The 26,207-nt window shown below is 42.3% G+C and overlaps 1 protein-coding gene across 1 annotated transcript; it reads left to right on the top strand.

The window, feature by feature from the left end:
- Positions 1 to 8,952: 8,952 nt before the first annotated feature.
- LOC141083959 (cocaine- and amphetamine-regulated transcript protein-like) lies at positions 8,953 to 10,703 on the top strand. Its single transcript, XM_073568373.1, has 3 exons — positions 8,953 to 9,234; positions 9,463 to 9,546; positions 10,390 to 10,703. Exons 1-3 carry the CDS (start codon positions 9,079 to 9,081, stop codon positions 10,495 to 10,497), a joined length of 348 nt encoding a protein of 115 aa, XP_073424474.1. The 5' UTR covers positions 8,953 to 9,078; the 3' UTR covers positions 10,498 to 10,703.
- Positions 10,704 to 26,207: the final 15,504 nt, after the last annotated feature.

The following is a 26,207-nucleotide window of genomic DNA, read 5'->3' on the forward strand; positions in this document are numbered from 1 at the left end:
CAATAGACCTCATCTTCACATGCCTCTGTTCCCTACCCAATCTCACAACCTCTCCCTTCCCCCTATCTGACCACCACCTACTCACCTTCTCATCTTCGTCCTTCTCACCTGTCCCCCATGTCCAGCCACTAGCACATCCTCGCAGAAAACTCGAACACCTAGACACTCACAGACTCTCAGACTCTCTTCTACCTCTGTGAAAAATGAGGATGAATGAACTCATGGAGATCAACATCCAACACTGCGGAGACACCATCACATGTTTCTCAACGCAGTGATTCTAGAGCAATGCCCCCATCCCTTATGGGAAATATGCAAAAACATGCAAAACACAAGCAGCGGAGACACCATCATGTTTCTCAACGCAAGCAATGACTAGCCAGGTCTTCCCCGGGAAGGAACAACCATGGGAAGGGCAGTCTCCAATGAAGGAATCCACCTATACCAAAACATGGTATCCATCCACAAACAGCTGTTTCGGGGTATTGCCCCTCATCAGTGTGGAGTAGGAAACTGGCTAGTAGGAGCAATGCCTAGTAAAAGACTGTGAAAAATGAGGATGAATGAACTCATGGAGATCAACATCCAACACTGCGGAGACACCATCACATGTTTCTCAACACAGTGATTCTAGAGCAATGCCCCCATCCCTTATGGGAAATATGCAAAAACATGCAAAACACAAGCCGCAGAGACACCATCACATGCTTCTCAACGCAAGCAATGACTAGCCAGGTCTTTCCCCGTGAAGAACAACCACGGGAAGGGCAGTCTCCAATGAAGGAAACCACCTATGCCAAAACATGGTATCCATCCACAGACAGCTGTTTCGGGGTATTGCCCCTCATCAGTGTGGAGTAGGAAACTGGCTAGTGTCATGATCTCAGTGCGGGTTTGACTTGCACACGTGGGGTTAATGTCTGGAACCAGTGCTGATGAATGGCATTTCTGGGGTTAAAGGTTGTGATCCCGGTGCAGGCTTACCTGCACACCTGGGGCTATGATTGTGGCCTCTCCCTGGTTCTGGGAGAGGCTTCTTATAGCCTCAGGACGCTCCCATCCCTGTCAGTTATACTCTTGCCCTTGGCATAGTGTGGTGACCCCTGAGTGTGTTTTTGCTGTGTTCTGGTTGCTTGATAATCTGTGTATGACTCGGTCTGTTCTCTGGATATTGCTTTGGATTCTGCTTGGTACCTTCTATGTCTGTTTGTTTTTGACTGCTTCTTGGCCCTGACTATCCGCTCTGTCTCATCCTTGGTACGTTACGGCTATCTCTGTGTATGAACCCCGTTTTGCCTGACTCTGAGTAATTCTGTATAGTGTCTTTGCATCTCACTAAGCAGGATGCTAAGCCCCGCCCCCTTGCAGTCACATGACCGTAGGTCCCGTGTCTGCTTGCTAAACTTCAGCATCCACAGGTCCTGTGCATTGGTACTTTCTGGAAGTACCTGACCCCGCTACCCCTACAGTGCGGGTGAGTCCCTGCTCAGTGGAGGCTGCACGCCGGCGCTGACAGGATCCTGACAATCAGGACACGCGCACTGGCTCAGTGAGCAAGTACAATGCGGTGTTCCTGACAGCTAGTAGGAGCATTGCCTAGTAAAAGACTGTGAAAAATGAGGATGCATGAACTCATGGAGAAAAACATTCAACACTGCGGAGACACCATCACATGTTTCTCAACACAGTGATTCTAGAGCAATGCCCCCATTCCTTATGGGAAATAAGCAAAAACATGCAAAACACAAGCCGCGGAGACACCATCACATGTTTCTCAACGCAATGACTAGCCAGGTCTTTCCCCGGGAAGGAACAACCACGGGAAGGGCAGTCTCCAATGAAGGAAACAACCTATGCCAAAACATGGTATCCATCCACAGACAGCTTTTTCGGGGTATTGCCCCTCATCAGTGTGGAGTAGCCAGTTTCCTACTGCGTTGCAACAGCTGTGGTGGTTTTGAGGCGGCGGCTCGGGCGGTGGTGAGGTGGCAGCATGGTTATTGCAGGCTTTCCTGAAAAGATGGGTTTTCAGGTTCCGTTTGAAGGATCCGAGGGTGGTGGATAATCGGACGTGTTGAGGCATGGAATTCCAGAGGATAGGGGGATATTCGGTAGAAATCTTGGAGGCGGTTGTGTGAGGAACAAATAAGTGTGGAGGAGAGTAGGAGGTCTTGGGAGGATCGAAGATTACGTGAGGGAAGATATTGGGAGATTAGTTCAGAGATATAGGGAGGGGAAAGGTTGTGGATGGCTTTGTAGGTCAGTGTTGGTAGTTTGAACTGGATTCGTTGGTGAATTGTGAGCCAGTGGAGGGATTTGCAGAGGGGAGAGACAGGGGAGTAGTGAGAGAGGTGGATTATTCGGGCAGGAGAGTTGAGGACACACTGGAGTGGTGCAAGAGAGTTAGCAGGGAGGCCACAGAGGAGAGTGTTGCAGTAGTCAAGGCGGGAGATGATGAGGGCATGTACAAAAGTTTTAGTAGATTGAGGGCTGAGGAAGGGAAGGATTCTGGAAATATTTTTGAGTTGGAGGCGACAGGAGGTGGCAAGAGTTTGGACGTGTGGTTTGAATGACAGGGCAGAGTCGAGAGTTACTCCGAGGCAGCGGATTTCAGGTGCGGGAGAGAGCGTGATGCCGTTTACCATTTATTATCATAATTATTTTGTATTCGTTGTCTCCTTTAACTATAACTTGCTATCTTAGTATGTTTATACAGGTTAGGTTTATATTTTGCCTAAAATACAAAGGAAATGTGTCATCTTTAACTTTAGGCCTTTTAGAGATCATTTCATCTTCGACTTGCTTAACTGTTCACAATAACAGTCATTTTGACCAGGGGTGCCCAAATTTTACATGCCACTATATTACAGTATTTTTTTGCCCTCTTTTGGCCTCAATTTTTGGTTTACATAATTGCACATTATCTCTAGGACATGAACTGACTTGTTTTCTTAATTCTCTATTATTTTTTTCTACTACTGGATATATATGATATATATACTGTACAGTATATATAATTTTTTTTTGAGGCTGAGGAGGGAGCCAATTTTAACTTTTGCTATGGGGCCCTGTGATTTCTATGTACAGTACACCACTAATTTCAATATTATTATTATTGCAGTATCTCTATATAACTGTGTTATTAGAAATCTATTTCTTGAATTAAATCTTATTTTCCTAGTAGTACGACAATATTAGTAATAAAGACCCCAATCTAGTGAAGGCAGAACAGGCGGGCCTAGGGGCTTTTAAAAGCCAGGTGTCACGATTCCACCTTGCTGCGGATCTGGATGCAGTGAATTACTGTCTGCCATTCAATCTATAGCTGGGGCATGCTGAGCTGTCAGTGTCTTGAATGACAGATTAGCCATCCAATTGGTGTTAGGCTGTTGCTTGAGCTTCATCCAGGTCTCTACTGTTCAGATAATCACCTGGATATTTTTTGTCAGCTCTCTTCCCCAGACTATTTCCAATTGTAGCTTCTTGCTCACAGGTGTATGTTTGCCTTGTTTCACTGTGCGTAGTGATCTTACCTACTGCTGCCTGACCTTGGACCTCTTTCTGACTATCCATTTGCTTTGACCCTTTGCTTGATCCAAAACCTTTCTGTTATTTTGGCCCCTGGACAGTGACCTGACTATTCTTTTGTCTTATTAACACAAAAACGTCCACTAAAGTAAACCAAATGGCACTTCAAATCAAACATAAGCACAAATTCTGGTGCCTGGTAGCTCCAGAAAAAATGAAGAGATTATGTGATACGGTGATCTATTGTATATTTTTATTAATTTGTATAATTGAACTCACTCAGATTCCCCCCTCTCTTCTTCCTTTTTGTAGATATACCCTTGTTCTGACACTCTGTTCCCTGCCATATATATTTATATATTTTTGCCCCCGTATTTTGGCTATTTATTTTCTCTAATAATTGAGTATATTTATGTACTTAGTGGTACTCCCCTTTGAGGCACTCTGTTACTGTTATTTTTATTTTTTATTTTGTGGCTGCATTTTAAAATTATTACTATTATTATTATTAATAAAGCTTTAAATATTTTATGAATCTTTTAATTTTTTCTGGCGCTACCAGGCACCAGAATTTGTGCTTATATTCTTTTGTCTTATCCTTCTATTTATGACATACCCTCCTGGCTTCTGACCCCTGGACCATGACCTGACTATTCTTTTGTATCACCCCTCTGTCTATGACATACTCTCCTGGCTTCTGACCTTGGAACTTTTGATTACTCAGCCTCTCGGCTTGTCCGTAAGTAGTGACTAGTGTCACACTAGAGCTGAACTTTAGTCCTGCACCTGTATTTAATTTATAAATCTTTTTTTTTTTCATAATGATTCATTTTTCTTTTAGGAGAATCAGGGAAACATACCAGACAGTTGATAAACGGTATAAAACTTCCAAACAGATGCCAGATAATTCTACTTATCTGCAATCTATTCCTGGTAGATGTAGAATTATAATAATGTACAGTAGCTGATCAAGAGGACAGAACCAAGTTGGAAGCTTTTCATAGACTTATACAGTATTTTGTACTGTACAAAGCAAAACAGCAAAAAAAGTGCGATCAACCATCATGAAAATCCTTTTAAAAGAAGATTCCATACCATTGATGTACACTATTACCTATGATGTATATATCCCAAACAAGCATCATTGATACTTGCCCTGTGATCAATTTGTATTAATGTTTAAAATAGACACATACTATGTTTAAAAATAAATGTAACCGTTTGATATCCCTTTCTATTGTAAAGAGCTCTAAGAATTGCTAGAAAATAGGAAACATGCAATCCTTATTCCTGTTTTAATGTTTCTACTTTATGATGTTTGGTGGAAAGTGTATAACATATGGATAGAATGTGTACAAAATATATACTGCTCAAAAAAATAAAGGGAACACTTAAACAACACAATGTACTAGGATGTGTTCCCCTTATTTTTTTGAGCAGTATACTTAGAGAGCTTTATACAGGTACTGACATATCAGATCAATGACGGCTATAATTGATTAACCACCTTTGCACTGCAATTCTGGTCCCTGAGACTAATAGTTTGCACCTTAGCAGCAACATAAGTGGTGAATAAGTCTCTTACTCTGATATATCTTTTCTACTCTGCTTTACAAGACATGCTGGCTGCTCACATTACGGTTAGAGATACAAGATACAGTTGCAAGAAAGCAGACCTCTGTGCAAAAACATCACTTTACTTGAATTATGAAATGAGATTAAAACACCGCAACACAAGGATGTCAATGTAATGTCACAACTGACTGTGAAACACCTTAAGGAAGTCAATGATATATATATATATATATATATGTACACACTGTATATATATAATTTTTTATTTATTAATTTTTGACGCCCTTCAGCTTGATCTCAGGTCATGGCAACTTGATAGATCAATGCTCTGTGGGAAGATCGTACTTGTGCAAGCCTAGATATGTCCACCAGGGTGTTCTCCTCCATTATCTTGATAGTTTCAAGCCATCAAGTTGCTGGTCTTCCTATTTGCTTTGTTCCTTCTCCCGACCATGATGTCCTTCTCCAGTGATTATTATTATTATTGATTTAAAGGGAATATGGCACTCCAGAACAAAGTCAATGCTCGGATAGGGTCCCAACCCATGTGTATCAGGTAGAAATGGTCTGGCAACCTGAGGAAATTGTGGTGAAATCAGATGAGAAATGTATGATGTGCTCTAAAATGTGTGTACAATACGTGACACATCAGTCTTAAATCGACCTTTTTTTACTATACAATACTATACAAACTGCTGATCTCAAATGGTCCTGTTCATGGCAAATTTCCTTCTGACATAGAGGATAGCGTGCAGAGAAAGATTCATCTGTGTCTGACAACAGGGGTGTGGATGAAGGAGCAATTCAATGCAATGTTCAATGTGCAATGGATAGGGAATTTAGATTGTGAGCCCCATCGGGGACAGTGATGAAAATATGTGCAAACTGTAAAGAGCTGCGGAATATGTTAGCGCTATATAAAAATAAAGATTATTATTTATTATTAATGTTCAATTCAGTGCAATGCAATGCAAGGTTCAGACGGAACCTGAAAACTCATCTCTTCAGGAAAGCTTAGAGCCTGCAATAATCACCCTGCCGCCTCACCACACGAGCTGCCACCTCACCACCACCTAAGCTGCTGCCTCACCACCACCCAAGCTGCCTCACCACCACCCAAGCTGCCGCCTTACCACCACCCGAGCTGCCGCCTCACCACCACCCGAGCTTCCGCCTTACCACCACCCGAGCTGCCGCACCACCGACCTTCTGTCTCTTCCCCATTATCCCGTAGAATGTAAGTCTGCAAGGACGGGGTTCTCTCTCCTCTGTACCAGTCTGTCATTGTAAATTTGTTTAGTGCAAATGATATCTATAACTTTGTATGTAACCCCCCCTCTCATGTACAGCACCATGGAATTAATGGCGCTATATAAATAAATAATAATAATGTAGTGCATCCTCTGTCTCTTGTGGAGCAGAACACGTCTCCAGTGATTGCTGCAATGTAATATTACATCTGACTATAGAAAACCTAGAAGAATCTACTGTCAATATAATGTCTTATTTGTCTATATAATACCTCTAGAATATTACTGTGCTCATGGAATATTACATTTTATTATATAATACCGATAAGATTTCACACTGTCCATGTAATATTCAAACTGACTATATGTCCTAGAGGATATCACTGTCTATATAATATCAGGTTTTACTATATAATGCTGAAAGCATATCCCTGTGTCCGTACAATGCCACTACTGACTATATAACACCTACAGTGAAAGAAATTTGATCCCTTGATTATTTTGTAAGTTTGCCCACTAACAAAGACATGAACAGTCTATAATTTTAAAGGTAGGTTAATTTTAAGATTGATAGATAGAATATAAAAAATAAAATCCATAAAATCACATTGTATAAATTATATAAATTTATTTGCATTTTGCAGTGAGAAATAGTATTTTGATCCCCTACCAACCGTTAAGCGTTCTGGCTCCTAATCAACTCGTTACCTGCATTAAAGACAGCTGTCTTACATAGTCACCTTTATAAAAGACTCCTGTCCACAGACTCAATTAATCAGTCAGACTCTAGCCTCTACAACATGGGCAAGACCAAAGAGCTTTATAAGGATGTCAGGGACAAGATCATAGACCTGCACAAAGCTGGAATGGGCTAAAAAACCATAAGTAAGACACTTGATGAGGAGACAACTGTTGGTGCAATAGTAAGAAAATGGAAGAAATACAAAATGACTGTCAGTCAACATCGATCTGGGGCACCATGCAAAATCTCACCTCTTGGGGTATCCTTGATCACGAGGAAGGTGAGAGTTCAGCCTAAAACTACACAAGGGGAACTTGTTAATGATCTCAAGGCAGCTGGGACCACAGTCACCAAGAAAACCATTGCTAACACATTACACCGTAAAGGTTTAAAATCCTGCAGTGCCCGCAAGGTCCCCCCTGCTCAAGAAGGCAACATGTGCAGGCCCGTCTGAAGTTTGCCAATGAACACCTGGATGATTCTGTGAGTGATTGGGAGAAGGTGCCGTGGTCAGATGACACAAAAATTGAGCTCTTTGGCATTAACTCGACTCGCCGTGTTTGAAGGAAGAGAAATGCTGCCTACGATCCAAACAACAATTAATGGGAGAATGGATGGAGCCATATACCGTAAAATCCTGAGTGACAACCCCCTTCCCTCCACCAGGACATTAAAAATGGGTCGTAGATAGGTTTTCCAACAAGACAATGACCCAATACATACAGCCAAGGCAATAAAGGAGTGGCTCAAAAAGAAGCACTTTAAGGTCATGGAGTGGCCTAGCCAGTCTCCAGTCCTTAATCACATAGAAAACTTATGGAAGGACTGGAAGCTCCAAGTTGCCGAGTGACAGCCCCAAAATCTTAATGATTTAGAGATGATCTGCAAAGAGGAGTGGACTAAAATTCCTCCCGACATGTGCACAAACCTCATTATCAACTACACAAAACATCTGACTGCTGTGCTTGCCAACAAGGGTTTTGCCACCAAGCATTAAGTCTTGTTTGCCAGAGGGATCAAATACTTATTTCTCACTGGAAAATGCAAGTAAATTTATATAATTTATACTATGTGATTTTCTGGATTTTATTTTTGATATTCTATCTCTCAATGTTAAAATTAACCTACCCTTAAAATTATAGACTGTTCATGTCTTTATCAGTGGGCAAACTTACAAAACCAGCAAGGGATCAAAGACTTATTTCCTTCACTGTATACCTAGAAGATCCAGCCAGGTCCAGACTAGTCCAGACTATATATTTCTCACCTAAAGGCTATCACTGTGTCAATATTATGCTAGATCTGGCTATATAAAACCTAGGATATTACTGTATTGATGTAGTATTAGAAGTGACTATATAATAAGCTATAGGATATTACTGTATTGATGTAGTATTAGAGGTGACTATATAATAAGCTATAGGATATTACTGTATCAATGTTGTATTTATTATCTGACTATATCAATGTAGTATTAGCTGCGACTATTAGATCTGACCACATAATACCTGTAGTGTAGGATATTACTGTGTCGATCTGACCATCTAACACTTGTAGGATATGACTGTAGGCTTAGCTGTGCCCACAGCCCCCATCCCACCTATATAAGCAGGCAGGACATTTCCTGACTGTGGTGAGCTCAGGGCAGTATGGATCACTGCCACCCAGGCTGAATAATCTGTCATTTGCAAAAGTTCACTTAGTAATGTGACATTGTCTTGAAGTATCAGAGAGGAAACATAAGTCTCCTGTGCCCTCGGTGCCGGGGGGCTCTGATTGATGTCTTCACACAGCCCCCCATGTCAGGCGCTGCTTCCCCCCACGCTTCTCATTGGCGTCACTATGGGAGGAGTTCATCAACTAAAATAACAAGATGCCTCCCCGAGGAGGCGATAAATAGGGAGCTCTCCGCTCACTACAAAGCCCAGCCAGTGCCCCGACCACTGGCTGCCAGCGCCTCAAATCCTGCGCAGGATCAGCACCATGGACAGCAGCTCCAGACTGCGACTCCTCACCCTGGGCAGCTGCCTGCTGCTCCTCGGCATCGTGTGGGGCCAGGAGGACAGCTCCGACCTGGAGACCAGGGCACTGCGGGACTTCTACCCCAAAGATGCCATTCCTTCTAGTGAGAAAGAGCTGGTGAGTGATGCTGGCAGTGCTGCAATCATTGCCACACTATCTGCATGATGCCAGACACTGCATGTAAGGGCTGCAGCTCAGGGTGTTACTCCTTGTAGCATTACATTGGCAATTCTGGAACTGATCATTGTAAAACAGCTCCAGAGCAAATCTAGAAGTGGCTGTGTGCTGGACTCCTCTATATACATACAGACAGACTGTGATGCCTTCTCTCTGCCCTGTCTGCAGCTGGGGGCTCTGCAGGAGGTCTTGGAGAAGTTACAGAGTAAGCGGGTACCTTCCTGGGAAAAGAAGTTTGGACAAGTCCCTGTGGTAAGAAAATCGCTTTTACCCTAATATGATATCGGCAACAGAATAATCTATAGATTTAGGAAGGTATCTCTACATCACTAGAAAGAAAGGAAATCACTCAGCAAATTGTGTATAGTATGTAATATCTCCACACAACAGTGCATTGATAATATATATATATATTACTATTTTACTTATTTTTAAGGGGATTCACACATGAATAGGGGAAACTTATAGTATATATGGTTACTGTGATTACTTCAGGATAATTGCCCTTGGTAAGATATGTATACAGTTCAGTATTGTAAGTCAAACTAGTGTAGCTAAAGTGTAACTTTCATTTTAATTTATTTCATAAGTTAACAGAACACATGAAAATAAGTAACTTTGTAATATATCTCAGATAAATCTGCCTCTTTCTCCTGATCTTTCATTCTCAATTCAAGAGTAAAAATCTGTCCAATCTACAGTATATTCAATGAAATCAGGTTTTCCCATTGCTGAGATAGGAGATGGCAGTTGGTGTTTATAAAGTTTTATGGAGAGGGGAAGAGTTAGAGGCAGACACCGATGATCTGCTCCAAGTTCTCCTGAATCGACGGTTGCAGTTCTCCATAGAACTTCATGATCACAAACTGCCATCTCCTGTCTCAGTAATGGAAAAATCTGGATTCACTGAAAACACACATTTTACCTGTGGATTGGGAATGAACAATCAGTCCAGGAGGAGACAGAAGCAAGTTTTTTTTTCCATGTTTACTATTGATTTATGACAGGAGAACTAAAGCGACATTTACTGTTTAAATTTGCCAATAAAAATATTGAAGGGTTATATGTCCATAATTGTAAACCTTTGTTTTTCAGTGTGATGTAGGGGAACAGTGTGCAGTCAGGAAGGCATCCAGAATTGGGAAATTATGTAACTGCCCTAGAGGTTCTGTCTGCAACTTCTTCCTTCTAAAGTGTTTATAAGAATAAATAAAAGCCCAAAGACAATGTGCAGAAGTGACCGAGCTGAGCACCAACACAACCTCTGAAAAGAAAGAATGTGGGTGATCATGATTTTTACTCCGGTAAAATGATGTCCAGCGTCTGTTCTGCGTTTTGTCCTGTTCTGTTAGCCTATCTGTTTGCACACCTGTGAAGATAAAAAATAAAGACCTGCTCTCTTTTGTAAAGTCTTCTTTCATGAGAAGTCTTCTAGGCATTTTGTGCATAAAGATTTCCTGTCTATTAGTCACATCTGAAGATCTTGCACCTAAGCACTGAATGGTGACATAATACTCGGGGCACCAATGTGTTCATATAAAGAACAGCATTCATAGTCATTCATTCTTGATCAGTATTAATTATTGATTCCCTTCATGTCAGAAGCATATATGTAATATTGGATGGGCATGCCAGTATAGGATACACATATTCACAGTGACTTTGGCTTCTTTAAGCTTAGAGAGGGTTCATTGCATCACTTGATCTTTTATGGAGAAGCAGCACTCCACCTACAATAGTTACAAGTCTCTTAACCAGACAACGGGTACTTTGCTTTACACTGAAAAGGGTCAGGAAACCCGGAACACTAATTGATTTTGGCTAAAAATGCAAGTCATGTCTCAAAGCTTTCTTAATCTGTCAGCAGTTTTTTGCTATGTAATCTGAGAGCAGCTTGATGTAGGGCTGAGACCCTGATGTAATGTATCACTTACTGGTCTGTGTGTCTCTGTTTCAATAAAATCAATATTTTATCAGCAAGATATTATCACTACAGGACTAGTTGCCTCGTGCCTCCTAGTCAACTGGTCTGTGTAACCTCGTTCCCACCACTGATTAGCAACTTTCTGTCAATGTACAGTGTACACAGATAGCTGCAGGGGTGGGGTTATACAGAGCTCAGTATTCAGAGAACCGCTATATCTGTAGCAGAGCAAACTTTGTATAAAGATGACAGGATGCAGGCCAGTAAGTGATGCATCGCTGGAATCAGGGTCTCAGCCCCTACCTCATGTTTCTCTCAGACTACATAGCAAAAACCTGTTGGCACATTGCCTTTAAAGGTTGAGTATTGACTTATAGGGTGGCTACCTGTAGTGGCACTAGAAGGAGAGTTTTAATTCTTAATTCTTATGGAGGAGAACTGATCTGGATACTTTTTCCCACTGATTGTTCCCCATATATCAGAGAAGATGTCCAGAAATAAAAATACTAGATAAAGTTGTTCCTTAAGTGTTTCTTAAAAAAAGTCACTCTTCTCTATGTGTTAGTCTTGATTCAATTTAAAGAGATTTTCCCACAAAGAACATTTTAATTAATAGATGTTGGAATAAAAATGACTTCCACAATTGGATTTGTTTATATGAAATGTGCCTGTGCTGAGATAATCTTATAAATGTGACCCTGCTGTGTACTGTGTAATGGCTGTGTCTGACCATACAGGACATGGTCTGATCATACCACAGCTCCTGGGCAGGGGAGGAAGGCAAAGAGATTATACAGACAGGACCGCATGGGATCGCAGCTGATTCTTTTTGGGAAGTAAAACATTTCCCTACCTGTTTTTAAACAATGTTTTACCTCCCAAAAAGAATCAGCTGTGATCCCCTGCTGTCCTGTCTGTCTAGTCTCTTTTGCTTCCTCCCCTGCTAAGGAGCTGTGGTATGATCAGACCATGTCCCCGTATGGTCAGACACGGCCATTACACAGTACACAGCAGGGACACATTTATAAGATTATCTCAGCGCAGGAAAACATTTTTTGAATACATCCAATTGTTAGACTTATGGTAATTTAATCAATACATCTTTAAATAATAATGTTGATTAAAATTAGCTTTGTTCATGGGAAAACCCCTTTGAAGGACAGAGTTGCCATTACAGAGATTGAATATAGGCAGGAGGGGTGTTGTTCCTTTAAAAAAATATATATATATTTTCAAAATGGTTCATGCAGAATGATACCTTTTCTACTAGTCGGACAGTTTCCTCTTTCTTGCACCAACTCAGGCTGAAACCCTTTACATAAACATTTTGCCCATGCTCCTCTGAGCCTTGCTCTTATCTCAAGACACTTTTTAAAGCTGATAATAAGGATGCCAAAAATGTGTCTTAACCACAAGTTAAATTTGATTCTCAATGTGTCCTTCACTTTTTTTCTAAAATGTTTCCTGAATTATGGTAAAATAAAACAATAAGTATGTCAGCAACAATCTTATCCTATTAGGAAACATAGTTTCGATTTTGTGAAGAATTAATAGTTTTTTCCAAGAAACCTCTGTTTTAGGACCGGGGTCATTGCGAGTGCAATGTGAGAAACTTGCCCGAGTCTCACGCCTCAATACCCGGCACTGCCGCCGACACTCGGGACCAGAGTGTGCGGCTGTATGTCTTTCCATGAACAGCGTGAGTTTCTCGCATTGCACTCACAAGTGTGACCCCGGCTTTACAAACTCAGAAATACTTAACATCTGTTGTGGGTAAAATTTTTGAATGGTTTCTAAGGGATACCATTATGGAATATCCCAATGTCAATAAATGTTTAACTCCACATCAGCATGGATTTAAGAAGGATCGCTCCTGTCAAACTAACCTGATCAGCTTCTATGAGGATGTAAGCTCTCAAATGGACCAAGGAGAATCATTGGATGTCATTCATCTCGACTTCTCTAAAGCATTTGACACTGTCCCACATAAAAGATTGGTAAGTAAGATGAGAAAGCTTGGGCTAGGGGAAAATGTGTGTAGATGGGTAGGTAGCTGGCTTAGTGATAGAAAACAAAGAGTGGTTATTAATGGTGGATACTCAGATTGGGCCAGGGTTACTAGTGGGGTACCACAGGGTTCTGTATTGGGCCCCCTACTATTTAATATATTTATTAATGATCTAGTGGATGGCTTAGGCTAGTTTCACACTAGCGCTTTTGAGCGCAGCGATGGCCTGCGCACGGCCGCTGCTAAGCCCCGCCCCCTGCCGCGCCTCCGCCGGTAGCTCCACCTACCGGCGCAAGACGCATGCGTCCTGCGTCCCCTATCTTTATCACTGGGGGCGCAGGCCGTGCGCAGTATGCGTTTGGCGGCGCATGCGCCTTTTTGACGGTGCGCTGAGCGCAACCAAACTGCAGCAGGTTGCGTTTGGCGCAGGTCGGCGCACCGTCAAAAGGACGCATGTGCCGCCAAACGCATACTGCGCACGGCCTGCGCCCCCAGTGATAAAGATAGGGGACGCAGGATGCATGCAGCGTCATGCGCCGGTAGGCGGAGCTACCGGCGGAGGCGCGGCAGGGGCGGGGCTTAGCGGCGGCCGTGCGCAGGCCGTCGCTGCGCTCAAAAGCGCTAGTGTGAAACTAGCCTACGGCATCTTAGTCAATAAGAAGCTAAATTGGAGTGCCCAGTGCCCTCTGTACAAATCACTCGTCATACCACATGTAACGGGGTCTACGCAAGCTGGGGTACCTCTTTCAGTACCACACCGTGTTTTCAGAGGTCCGCTCTGCGTTGGCTGGAGTCTGAATGAATGACGCTGGCTAGAATTCCTTGGTTACATGGGCGCATATAAAAGATCACTGCTTCTCCACGTATTTCCAGTCTGACAACACTTTACTCACAGGACACAGAATATATCACACAGATACAGAGGGCAGGCCAATAGAAAAGCGGCAGGCCAGACATGCATTACAAAAGCCACAGGTGGCCGGAGCCTGCCGATGTTTACTGTGGGAATTACAAAGGTGAGGGGAGGGCGGACAAAAGGAGAATATCATGTCCCCTCTGCCCAGGGGCGCAGCCTGTGGGCTGATGCATTAGGGACATGCATCTCACATAGAATCTATTATACATACATATAACTGCACAACATATTCTGGGTGCTGAGTGGTTCTGTAACACGTAACACCACACTTAGAGTATTGCGTGCAATTTTGGAAGCCGGTGCTCAAGAAAGACATTACTGAACTTGAAAGGGTTCAAAGGCGGGCTACTAAAATGATAAATGGAGCTGGTTCACTACAATACCCAGAAAGGTTATCAAAATTAGGTCTATTTACTCTAGAAAAGAGAAGACTTAGGGGAGACTTAATATATATGTACAAGTATATCAGAGGGCAATACAGAGATCTATCCAATGAACTGTTTGTACCAAGGACTGTGACAAGAACAAGGGGGCATTCTCTTCGTTTGGAGGAAAGACAATTTCTGCACCAGCATAGAAGAGGGTTCTTCACGGTAAGAGCAGTGAGGCTCTGGAATTCTATTCCTGAGTAAGTGGTGATGGCCAACTCACTGAATGAATTTAAGAAAGAAATGGATGCTTTTCTTGTGAGTAACAGTATAGAAGGTTACGAATAACATAATATTATAGGTAGATGGTTGACCTAGCTTAGGGGAAGGAATTTTTTTTCCCTATGGAGAAAATTGGCTTCTACTCTGTGGGTTTTTTGCCTTCCCCAGGAACAACAATGCAGAACAGCTGCACTAAAAATAGGCTGAACTAGATGGACATAAGGTCTTTCTTCAGCCTTCAAAACTATGTTTCTATATTACTATGCTACTCACCCACAATTGCTCCAGCTCCTCACTGATGCCCACAAGTGTTTGTTGACAGCTGACGCAGATATGTCGCATGACCACTCTTACCCTATCACTGGGCTCACCCGTGATCCTGAGGTAGTCAGCATGAGACTGCGGAACTCAGTGACTTGCTGCAGCGCTCACATTCACTGTAGACATGATTTCACCACTGCAGCCTGTCTACAAACAGCAGGGAGCCACCACTGGAACCCTGGTGAATGGGTATACCTAAGTTTATTTCTCACATTGACATGTCTAGTTTAAAATATATATATATAATATATACACTGCTCAAAATAATAAAGGGAACACTTAAACAACAGATTATAACTCCAAGTAGATCAAACTTCTGTGAAATCAAACTGTCCACTTAGGAAGCAACATTGATTGACAATCAATTTCACATGTTGTTGTGCAAATGGAATAGACAACATATGGAAATTATTGGCAATTATCAAGACACCCTCAATAAAGGAGTGGTTCTGCAGGTGGGGACCACAAACCACATCTCAGTACCAATGCTTTCTGGCTGATGTTTTGGTCACTTTTGAATGTTGGTTGTGCTTTCTCATTCGTGGTAGCATGAGACGGACTCTACAACCCACACAAGTGGCTCAGGTAGTGCAGCTCATCCAGCATGGCACATCAATGCGACCTGTGGCAAGAAGGTTTGCTGTGTCTGTCAGCGTAGTGTCCAGAGGCTGGAGGCGCTACCAGGAGACAGGCTAGCACCAGGAGACGTGGAGGGGGCCATAGAAGGGCAACAACCCAGCAGCAGGACCACTACCTCAGCCTTTGTGCAAGGAGTAACAGTAGGAGCACTGCCAGAGCCCTGCAAAATGACCTCCAGCAGGCCACAAATGTGCATGTGTCTGCACAAACGCTAAGAAACCGACTCCATGAGAAATGCCACCCCACACCATTGCTGACCCACTGCCAAACCGGTCATGCTGAAGGATGTTGCAGGCAGCAGATCGCTCTCCACTGCGTCTCCAGACTCTGTCACGTCTGTTACATGTGCTCAGTGTGAACCTGTTTTCATCTGTGAAGAGCACAGGACGCGAGTGGCGAATTTGCCAATCCTGGTGTTCTGTGACAAATGCCAAGCATCCTGCATGGTGTTGGGCTGTGAGCACAACCCCCATCTATGGACGTCGGGCACTCACACCATCCTCATGGAGTCGGTTTCTAACCGTTTCCTGGTGTACTGGCCTGTCACCTGGTAGCACCTCTAGCCTCTGAACACTACGCTGACAGACACAGCAAACCTTCTAGCCACAGCTCACGTTGATGTGCCATCCTGGATGAGCTGCACTACCTGAGCCACTTGTGTGGGTTGTAGAGTCCGTCTCATGCTACCACTAGTGTGAAAAGCACAACCAACATTCAAAAGTGACCAAAACATCAGCCAGAAAACATTGGTACTGAGATGTGGTCTGTGGTCCTCACCTGCAGAACCACTCCTTTATTGAGGGTGTCTTGATAATTTCCAATAATTTCCATCTGTTGTCTATTCCATTTGCACAACAGCATGTGAAATTGATTGTCAATCAATGTTGCTTCCTAAGTGGACAGTTTGATTTCACAGATGTTTGATTTACTTGGAGTTATATTCTGTTTAAGTGTTCCCTGTATATACAGTATATTATATTTTGTTAAATGCTTAAGCCATTTACACCCCCCCCACCAAAGTGGTTTGCACGTTACTGACCAGGCCAATTTTTACAATTCTGACCAATGTCACATTATGTGGTAATAACTCTGGAGCACTTCAATGGATCCCACTGATTCTGAGACTGTTTTTATCGTGACATATTGTACTTCATGATAGTGGTAAAATTTCTTCAAACTGTGAATTCTTATATCCTTAAGTACCAGAGATATGTCACACAAAATAGTTAATGAATAACATTTCTCACATGTCTACTTTACATCAGCACAAGTTTTGAAATAATATTTTTTTTATTAGGAAGTTATAAGGCTTAAAAGCTGACCAGCAATTTCTCATTTTTCCCACAAAATTTACAAAACCATTTCACTTTGAGGAGCCTATATGATAGAAAATACCCAAAAATGACACCATTCTAAAAATTGCACCCCTCAAGGTGCTCAAAACCACATTAAAGATTTTTATTAACCCTTCAGGTGCTTCACATGAATTTTTGGAATGTGTAAAAAAATGAACATTTAACTTTTGTTCACAAAAAATTAACTTTAGACCCCAATTTTTTATTTTTAGAAAGGTAACAGGAGAAAATGGACCCCAAAATTTGTTGTGCAATTTCTTCTGAGCATGCCGACACCCCATATGTGGGGGAAAGCCACTATTTGGGCACACAGCAGAGCTCGGAAGGGAAAAAGCGCCATTTGACTTTTTGAATGCAAAATTTTCTGGAACAATTAGTGGATGCCATTTTTGTTTGGAGAGCTCCAGTAAAAATCCCCACAAGTGACAGCATTTTGGAAACTAGACCCCTCAGGGAACTTATCTAGATGTATGATGAGTACATTAATCCCCCACATAAGTTTATAACGATGAGCCATGAAATTTAAAAAAAAAAAAAAAAAAAAAAAAAAATCGCATTTTACCCACAAAAATGTTCTTCCCTCTACCTGCTCCCAAAATCCTGTAATTGAGTTCAATTGCAGTATTTAGGGGGTTAAAGTGCCAGAAGTGGTATAGGACTGCTCCTTGCACTGAATGCTGGGTGTCCGCTGTCTGAATCAGTTGGCAGCCGGCAGCCTCTGTGTGCTCTAAAATGTCAGGATATAGCCATACGTCCCAGGTCAATAAGTACCAGGTCACAGGGACATATAGGATGGGAAAGAGGTTGGAAAATAAAAATGATGAGTGTAGATATAGTTCCACATATATATAGATTTTAAAATTGCCGATTATTGAGGAATTTCAGAAGATATCGCTGCAGTGAGATGATCTGAGAAGACATCATAACTGTTAATATCAGTGAATGTCTATTTGTTGGCATCACTACTGACCCAGAACATATGAATTTTGATGATAAGTAATGTGCAGGCACACTGTTCTGGGCAAAGATGCTGAGACACTGGATTAGTACATTGGCGAAGACGTATGGGTTTTATAGCTTGGTGAAAAATGGTGGAACCAATTTTTCAAAATGGTTAAATAGGCAAGCATTCTTCTATGTCAGTATATTGCTAAAAATAAGGTTTTCACTCCATAAAATTAATTGCTTTATCTAAATTCAAATAGGTATGTGTCCTATGCGTTTCAAGCATTACCGCCTTTAATAATGCCACCTTTTGTCAGTATGATTAAGGGGGGTAACATTCGAAACACGTATGACACATACCTATTTAAATTTGGAGTATGATTAAAGGTAGTAACACTCACAACACGCATCTTTTAATTTTTTCTAATTAAGAAATGAATTTTATGGCATTCTGGAATTTCTGAAAACTTTACTTGATTTGCCTTGGAGCCAACGAGGAATCCAAAGCACCCATCATACAAGAGACATAGTCTTACCTTTGTGAGCGTAACATGCAGCCATAAGTTCCCTTTTCTTATGCATATTTTGCTATAAATAAATATGCACTATTTAGCACATTTTCCAACCTCTTATAAAACTTCTCTCGTGCCTCTCTCATAACATTTTGTTATCAGAAATGAAAAATTCTAAAATAAATTTTTGGTCATGCTTTGTTGATAAATCTGTTTTTACTAAAGAATGCGTGACATGCCTAGATCTACAACTAAAAAATATACAGATGCTATTTCATATATATATATTATTAAGATATTTCATAAGCAACAAAAAGGGATCTGTGAGCGCATTTTACCTTAGTAGAATACATGCAGATATTTACATTGACCAATTATATTGTCCAATAATCATAGCGGAGCTATTGTAATCACTTTTATTAAACTGTTTAAATGTTAAAAGGCATGGTTACCTCACCATGACAATCCCTTTCAATATGCTCTATTAGACTATATGGATGTCATAGAAGCAGATTCTTAATGTCCAACCATGTCTATGAGTCCGAGAGGAGAGCTTGTAACCAACAGTTAACATCTATTGATGCCATCACAGGTACAATGGTATCAATCTTTTGATCATCTGTTTTTAACTAAAAAGCAGTTGATGACACATGTCCACTCACAGGTAGATTCCCTGATAAGCATAAGCAATATTTAATAGATACTAGTAAAACAAATGCACTAGCTTCATTTATAAATTAGCATTAAAGGGAATCTGTCAGTAGGATCATACTTCCTAAGCTGTCTATATGGGCATGTAGGTCATAGAAAGATGAATAAAATGATATTTTTATATCTGCGATCTGATGTTTTATTACACAGAAATCTACGTTTTTCTTATATGTAAATGAGCTGTTCAAGACTATGGGATGGGCACTGATCTGTATGAGAATCTGCTTCAAGAGCTTAATTTACATAAAAGAGGGAGTTAACAGTATGAAACATGTAACTAAGGCTAGTTTCACACTAGCGCTATCAGGCGGCGCAGCGCACGGCTGCCGCTAAGCTCCGCCCCCTGCCGTGCCCCCTCCAGTCAGCTCCTCCTATGGGCGTATGACGCTGCATGCTACCTGAGTCCCCTATATTTAGCGTTGGCGCACGTCGGCGCATGCGCCGGCAAAAGCATAGCAGCGCACGGCCCGTGTACCCAACGCTAAATATAGGGGATGCAGGTCGCATGCAGCGTCATGCACCCATAGGAGGAGCTGACTGGAGGTGGTGCGGCAGGGGGCGGAGCTTAGTGGCGGCCGTGCGCTGCGCCTGATAACGCTAGAGTGAAACTGGTCTTATACAGAACAGCAGAACTGAACTTTGTCTTCTTGCAAGCACATTTTTTGGAGACAAAAGGAAGTGAACTATCCTAATTAATTTGCAAGGTTGCCCCTTTTGAAAGTGAAGGAGTGCCCAGGTGATTGTACGAGGATGTATGTTGTGCATGGACAAAAAGTTACAGATTGAACAAATAGTTAAACAATGTCCACAGGACCAGGGAAAAAATAACAAAAGTGCAATCATATAATCCCTTTTAAAAACATGAAACTTTAATAAATTGAGGTAAAAAACACCCCCCTAGTGCAATAACACAATTACAAACTCTATACATTAATAACCTATGATAGCCCTATGCTAGCCTGCTATCCCTTCCTGACAGTGGAGGTTGGCACCCTAAAAGATACGATTATTTGGCGTCCCCACTCCGCAGCGGCTGTCCCAGACTCGCCCTAAATGACCCTTATAACTACAGGTGGGAAAACAATAAGCAAATAAAAGAGATGAAAAAGATAGTGCTTAATATAATACACAGGCTATTAATGTACAAGATATAAAAGACAGGCTATTACATGTAAACATAGAGAAACCTCTTGTATAACCAATAGCTAGTAGCAAGTCTTGTCTTTTTGGGTATTAATAGACCACAGAAAATATAGATTCCATAAGCTACCAGTAGATAGTGGCAGTCTTGTCTTTTTGGGTATTAATAGACTATAGAAAACATAGATTCCAAAAGCATTATCGGATAGAGCCAAAAACAATCTCTCTGCAGTAAATCAGACAAGCACAAACAAGAGGTAAAAAATAGCGTGGTTCAATAAAGGAACATCAGAATTCTATCCATATTGGTTCCCATAGAAGGCAATGAATGATTTCAATTGCCAGAAAAAGTCAAAGAATCAGCTGGGGGTTAACCCAAACTTAGCCTCCAGTCTCGACGCGTTTCCCTATCCACACGGTTCATCAGGAGGCACAATAAGGAACCAGCCAATTCATAGATGTGAGGTGTCCAGATAGAGAGGCAAACCTGATTGATTGAAGAAATAGTTAAGACAGGAAAAGCCTCTTAAAGGTACTGTCACACTTAGCGTTGCACCAGCGATCCCGACAACGATATGGATCGCTGATGCATCGCTAAGTGGTCGCTAGTGAGCTGCCACACAGACAGATCTCACCACCGACATAGCAGCGGTCGGGGGTCACTACTTACCTGTCAGACGAGGCGATCCTGACGTCCTCCCGCCCGCGTCCACGCGTCGCTCGTTGGCGCCACAGGACGCCCAGCAGGAAGCTGACGATGAGAAACGGCCCAGGCCGTTCTCGTGCGATCAGCGATAACCAGCGGGGGAGACGGTCAGAGGTAAGTATCACACACAGCGATATCGCTAGCAATAACGCTGCTGCGTCACAAAACCAGTGACGTTACAGCGATATTGCTAGCGATATCGCTTAGTGTGACGGGGCCTTAAGTTTTTTCAAGGATTGAAGCAATATCTCACCCCCTTAAGAGATAGCTAATGTTCTTAACTGATGCACATTTTTTTCATCCAAGCATCTTTGCCAGACGCCTGGGCACCGGTAGAAAAGTATAAATATTGAGATTTGTATAAACTCAATAGTGGGACATACATTTTCAACTTCAGGGCTAACCATGGAAGAAGATGCTTGTTGTTTCATAGCTGTAACCCCTGCCTATAAGCTACAAGTCAATAGTGACCTGCTAACTGACAACAGCTGTGTCATGCTAGATTTCCGGGGAAAGGTAAAATTCAGATGAAAAATATGGTGGTGATCTTGAACTTCTCCAATCATCAGGAGTGAAGTTATCACATAAGTCAGGAATTTCATAAAATCCTGAAGGGCTGAAGACATCCCACAACCCAGCACATGTGAGGACATCAATGGTGCATGTGTGGGTGTAACTCTGGTACTGATAAAAGGTCAAGACAAATTATGATTTGAGTTTAATGATGAGGAAGATAATATTAATATATATATAGCCTACCCAAAAATTTCCTTCTCATAGATCCACCGTCATTTTCATCAAGTAGATCCAACAGATCTCTAAAAGCTTGTCTTTCCACCATAGGTAGATCGTCGATCGCTGATGGCTGATGGTGCAAAAGCTTAAACGTCAGTTGCCTACAAAACAGGTAAACATCTTTAATCAGGGTGAATTTATCCAAACCATTAGTTGGACAAAAAGAGAGTCCCTTCTCTAAAACGGAGATCTCCACATTGGTAAGATTATAAGATGAAAGATTTAAAATTTGAAGCTTACCAGGATTTGGGGGAGTCTCCTGTGGACAGGGTCATCACCGTCTCCTGTTCTGCGGGGTTTCCCGCTTGTACTTGGGGGACCACGTTCTGTAGTTGCGGGTTCGTTTTCTTTGTGTGATGTCTCTTCCGTCGGCCCCTCCTGTTGCGCCCTCTGCGTCGCTCAGTTCGGATGACAAAAAATCACTTGAAGGAAGTTTGTGTAAAGTGGCCATATTGCTATCAGCCACATTGTTTGGGCCCATAGCCCTTCTATTGCCCTTGTGCACCCATCTATAGGCCCGTCCACTCTGGAAATCGGTTTGATCTCTTTTAAAATTTTGTTTTTTGCCCCCAATCACTTCTTTCTCAAAAGTGTCAATGGTGGATTTAAGTTGAATTTGAAACGGTTCAACCAAAGATTTCTTGTCAAATGTATCCAGCCAAGCTTCAAGGGCCTTGATTTTATCCTTAATTACACTCAAAATACCTTGGTCATGCTGAACAAGCATGTCCATAATTATCCTAGAGCAGTTTAAGAAGCCACTCTCCCATGTTTTTTGGAAATCCGTATCAGCTTCCCAACCTGGGAAAATTTGGATCCTAAGACCTCTAGGGACTAGACCAAGTCTTTTGTACTACTCCAAAGTTTTGATGTTCCACCACGTCTTAGTGAGTGAGTTGTGCAACCCTATCAACTCTCTTGAAACGCTCTGAAAATCAGCATCACCAATATTGCTGTTACCTGATATCACAGGCCCAGCATCGAAAATCCCACTAGCCTGATTGCTCCATGCTGCTTCCCTAGCCGCCAAATGCATGCTTCAAATACACCAAATACGCCAAATAGTAATATAAATATCTATTTAAATATTAGCTAGCAGTGTGCCACACCCAGAAAATGTGGGAGAAAAAGCAGCCACATAACACGTAACATAGAAACCAAAAGCGTTGGCACCACAATCAAATAATAATAGCGGGATCCAACCCAGGCCTATCCCTTGGGGGCGCTTTTTATAATCTTACCTGTCATCTGGTATGCTTCTTATATGATTGTAATTTTTCATAACCAATCTGGAAAGTTGCCATAGGTTGTGGGCTTCATTATGAGCCTATGATTGTTGTTGCCATGTCACATATGTGACTTTTTAATGTTTTTAAATGTTGTGTCAGTTTATACATGTCCAATAAAAATCTTCTTCTTAAACGTTAATTCCTTGCTTGTGGTGATCCCCTCTTGCCTAGACGTAAGTGTATTGCCCTTTTCAGTGTCCTTTTTAGCCGTGGTGATATTTGAAAAATGCTGCTGCATCCGCCTCCTCAACTCCTGAGTCGTTTGCCCCACATAAACCTTTGGACACGGACATATTAGGGCATAAATTAGATAGCACAATTTACAGTTGAAATAAGTTTTCGTCGTGATCTGAAATGGAGAAAAAGGTAAAGTAAGAGTATTGTCGCTAATCATAAAGGGGCAGATGTTACAATTTCCACATGGGAATGTGCCAATAGGCCGTGTACCTCTATTAAGTCTAGTAACCGGATGTTTAAAATGGCTATGACTCAAACAATCCTTGAGGTTTCTAGCCCTCCTTGCCACCAGACTCGGTTGTGCAGAGATATGGGGCTTCTATCTGGATTTGCTAAGAAGAATCCCCCAATGTCTGGTTAAAATCCCCCATACATCTCGCCATTGATTGTTGTAGGTGGTTATTATACCCAGTGGCTTGGGAGATCCCTTGGCACAAGGCTGTAACAAGCATTCCCTATCAAAATCCCTCACAGCCATGAATGCATGTGAGATTACCTTCTTAGGGTATCCCCTGTCCCTGAATCGACAGGTCAAAACCCGTGCCTGAGACAAGAAATCCTCCCTGCACAACGTGCGCCCTTTGCAGTGCCAGTGACTTGCCTGTAGTGGACTCGGTCAAAGATGAAGCGATTTTTGTCCAGTATATAAAGAATAGCAGGTCCAGCAAGAAAGAGTCGTGTTTTCTGTCCCCTGTTGAATTCTGGTCTAAGAAACAAGAGACCGCTTGAATGCCAAGGTCATGGCTTATACAAGTATAAAGCAATTCCACATCTAATGTTGCAAGCCAAATACCAGAGGGGACTGTGATATCGTGTAGTTGTTGAATTAGGAAAGTGGAATCTCTCACAAAGAACCTATGAGAGGCCACTAGTGGCTGCAGAAAGAAGTCCACATATATACAGGGGCGTTCCAATAAGCCACCAATCCCAGACACAATAGGCCTACCTGGAGGTACCTGTAAAGATTTGTGTGACATCTGAAGGCAGAGTCCAGTAGTCTGTCCAAATTTGGCCTTGAAGGTAGATGAGGGATCAGAGGGTAGAACCTGGTAACAATCAGAATTTGTTAATTGGCGTGTCGCCTCTTTGATATATAATTCCACCGGCCAAATGACCAAGTTCCCACCCTTATCGGCTGCATGCAGATCCTCTGGGCCTAATGGTGGGTTGCAGCCAAGATGTTGAAGCTCCCCACAGGTGGAGCTGTAGTCTCAGGGCAGTGTAGAAGCTGGTACCCAGATGTAGCGGTACCAGGTGTGTTGGCGCAGGAATGAATGGAGGACAACAGGGCTTGTAGTTCCAAAGCTTTACTCACAGTCTGTAGTACACACAGGTGCCTGCCTCTGTGCTGTGTCCTCCGGGTCAGAGGCTCAATCAACCTCCAGGTCAGATGGAATGCTCATTTCCAACACTCCGCCAACATGTACCTTTCTGAATGTCTCCTCTTATAGCGCCTTTAAGTGTGAAGATCTCATAGTACTGAGTTACACTGGAGTTCCTCCTGACAGATGTTCCCAAGAACTCTACTTGTACGGCAGACAGCTGTAGCCTGCTTCGGGGACTCCTTACTCCTGAATCCCGGCTCACTATCAATGTTGCTGTTGTGCCCCCAAGTCTTAGATGGGAGTAGTGCATTTACAGCCCACTACTCCACCGGTGTCTGCTGCAGAACCATTAGTGTCCATACAACCTCGGGGACCGGACCCCGGTTTCTAGGCAGGGTTCTTCCTCTAACCCATGTCCTCTGTTCCCTTTTACTCCTACGTTCCGTACTATTCTTTCCTTCTTATAGAAGATCAGGTTTCAGCTCAATGTCTTTCTCCTTCATTCCCTTCCTGTGCCAGCTGGCTCAAATCACTGAGGCAGCTCCAGCACTCCTTCCTCCATCCCTCCCTCAGGGATCTTCCTTCCTCACTCCTCTCTGAGTGACTCTCCGACTGACTGACCTCGAACTCACTGAAATTATACCCCTTCACACTCTTTTATGTATTCTAAACTCCACCCGCCTCCCAGCATGTTTTGTGTTCCAAGCAGGGAGCCACCAAAGGTGCTCTGCTACACTCCAAGCAGGGAGCCGCAATGTGGCTTTGCTGAACTACCGTGTTGTGTGGGATGCGAGTGTTGGAGCATGGTTAGGAGCCTCCAACTCACCTGGATGGTGGCAACCACACCTCAGGAGGAGGTGCAGTACCTCTGTGGCAACTGAACCCTCAGGGGCACCACATTCCCCCCGTTAAACACAGCATGTCCGTGGGCTGCATGTTAAACAGAATTAACAATACAGGAACAAACAACATTTTGTAATGCTTAATAAACATGTCTTATACTAAACTTCCTAATATAGGAGGCCCGGTTTCTTGAACGTTACAAACAAATTAACTGTCTAAATGTTAAATTATGCTACCTAACTTAAAGTGCTATATAAGTAAACTCAATATCAATTCACATTTGCTAGCAACACATCTCCTTTCCACTATCTTGCACATGTTCCTCTTTCTACTGTCTCTTCTAAACGTAGGATGACAACCGTGGATACCTGGTTCGTCACCTGTACTTTCGATTCTATATTCACATCCTCAACATCTTTATTCAAATTCACAATATCTTTATTCACAAGACTGTAAAATGCTCACTACTTCTTTTTAAATATAACCCTATAGAATCTGTCAATAATACTTTCATTATATCACTTCCTCAGTTCTATTCATAGAATAACATTAAGCATTATCAATAAGTGCAATTGTAGACACTGGTCCGGCCATCGC

The sequence above is a fragment of the Dendrobates tinctorius genome, unplaced genomic scaffold (genome assembly GCF_039654945.1).
Source record: "Dendrobates tinctorius isolate UK_male_01 unplaced genomic scaffold, ASM3965494v1 ptg000022l, whole genome shotgun sequence".
Lineage (NCBI taxonomy): Eukaryota > Metazoa > Chordata > Amphibia > Anura > Dendrobatidae > Dendrobates > Dendrobates tinctorius.

Coding starts and splice junctions, on each gene's coding strand:
- LOC141083959 (XM_073568373.1), top strand. CDS start 9,079: ATGGACAGCAGCTCCAGACTGCGACTCCTCACCCTGGGCAGCTGCCTG. Junction 9,235..9,462: donor CTTCTAGTGAGAAAGAGCTG/GTGAGTGATGCT, acceptor CCCTGTCTGCAG/CTGGGGGCTCTGCAGGAGGT. Junction 9,547..10,389: donor AGTTTGGACAAGTCCCTGTG/GTAAGAAAATCG, acceptor TTTGTTTTTCAG/TGTGATGTAGGGGAACAGTG.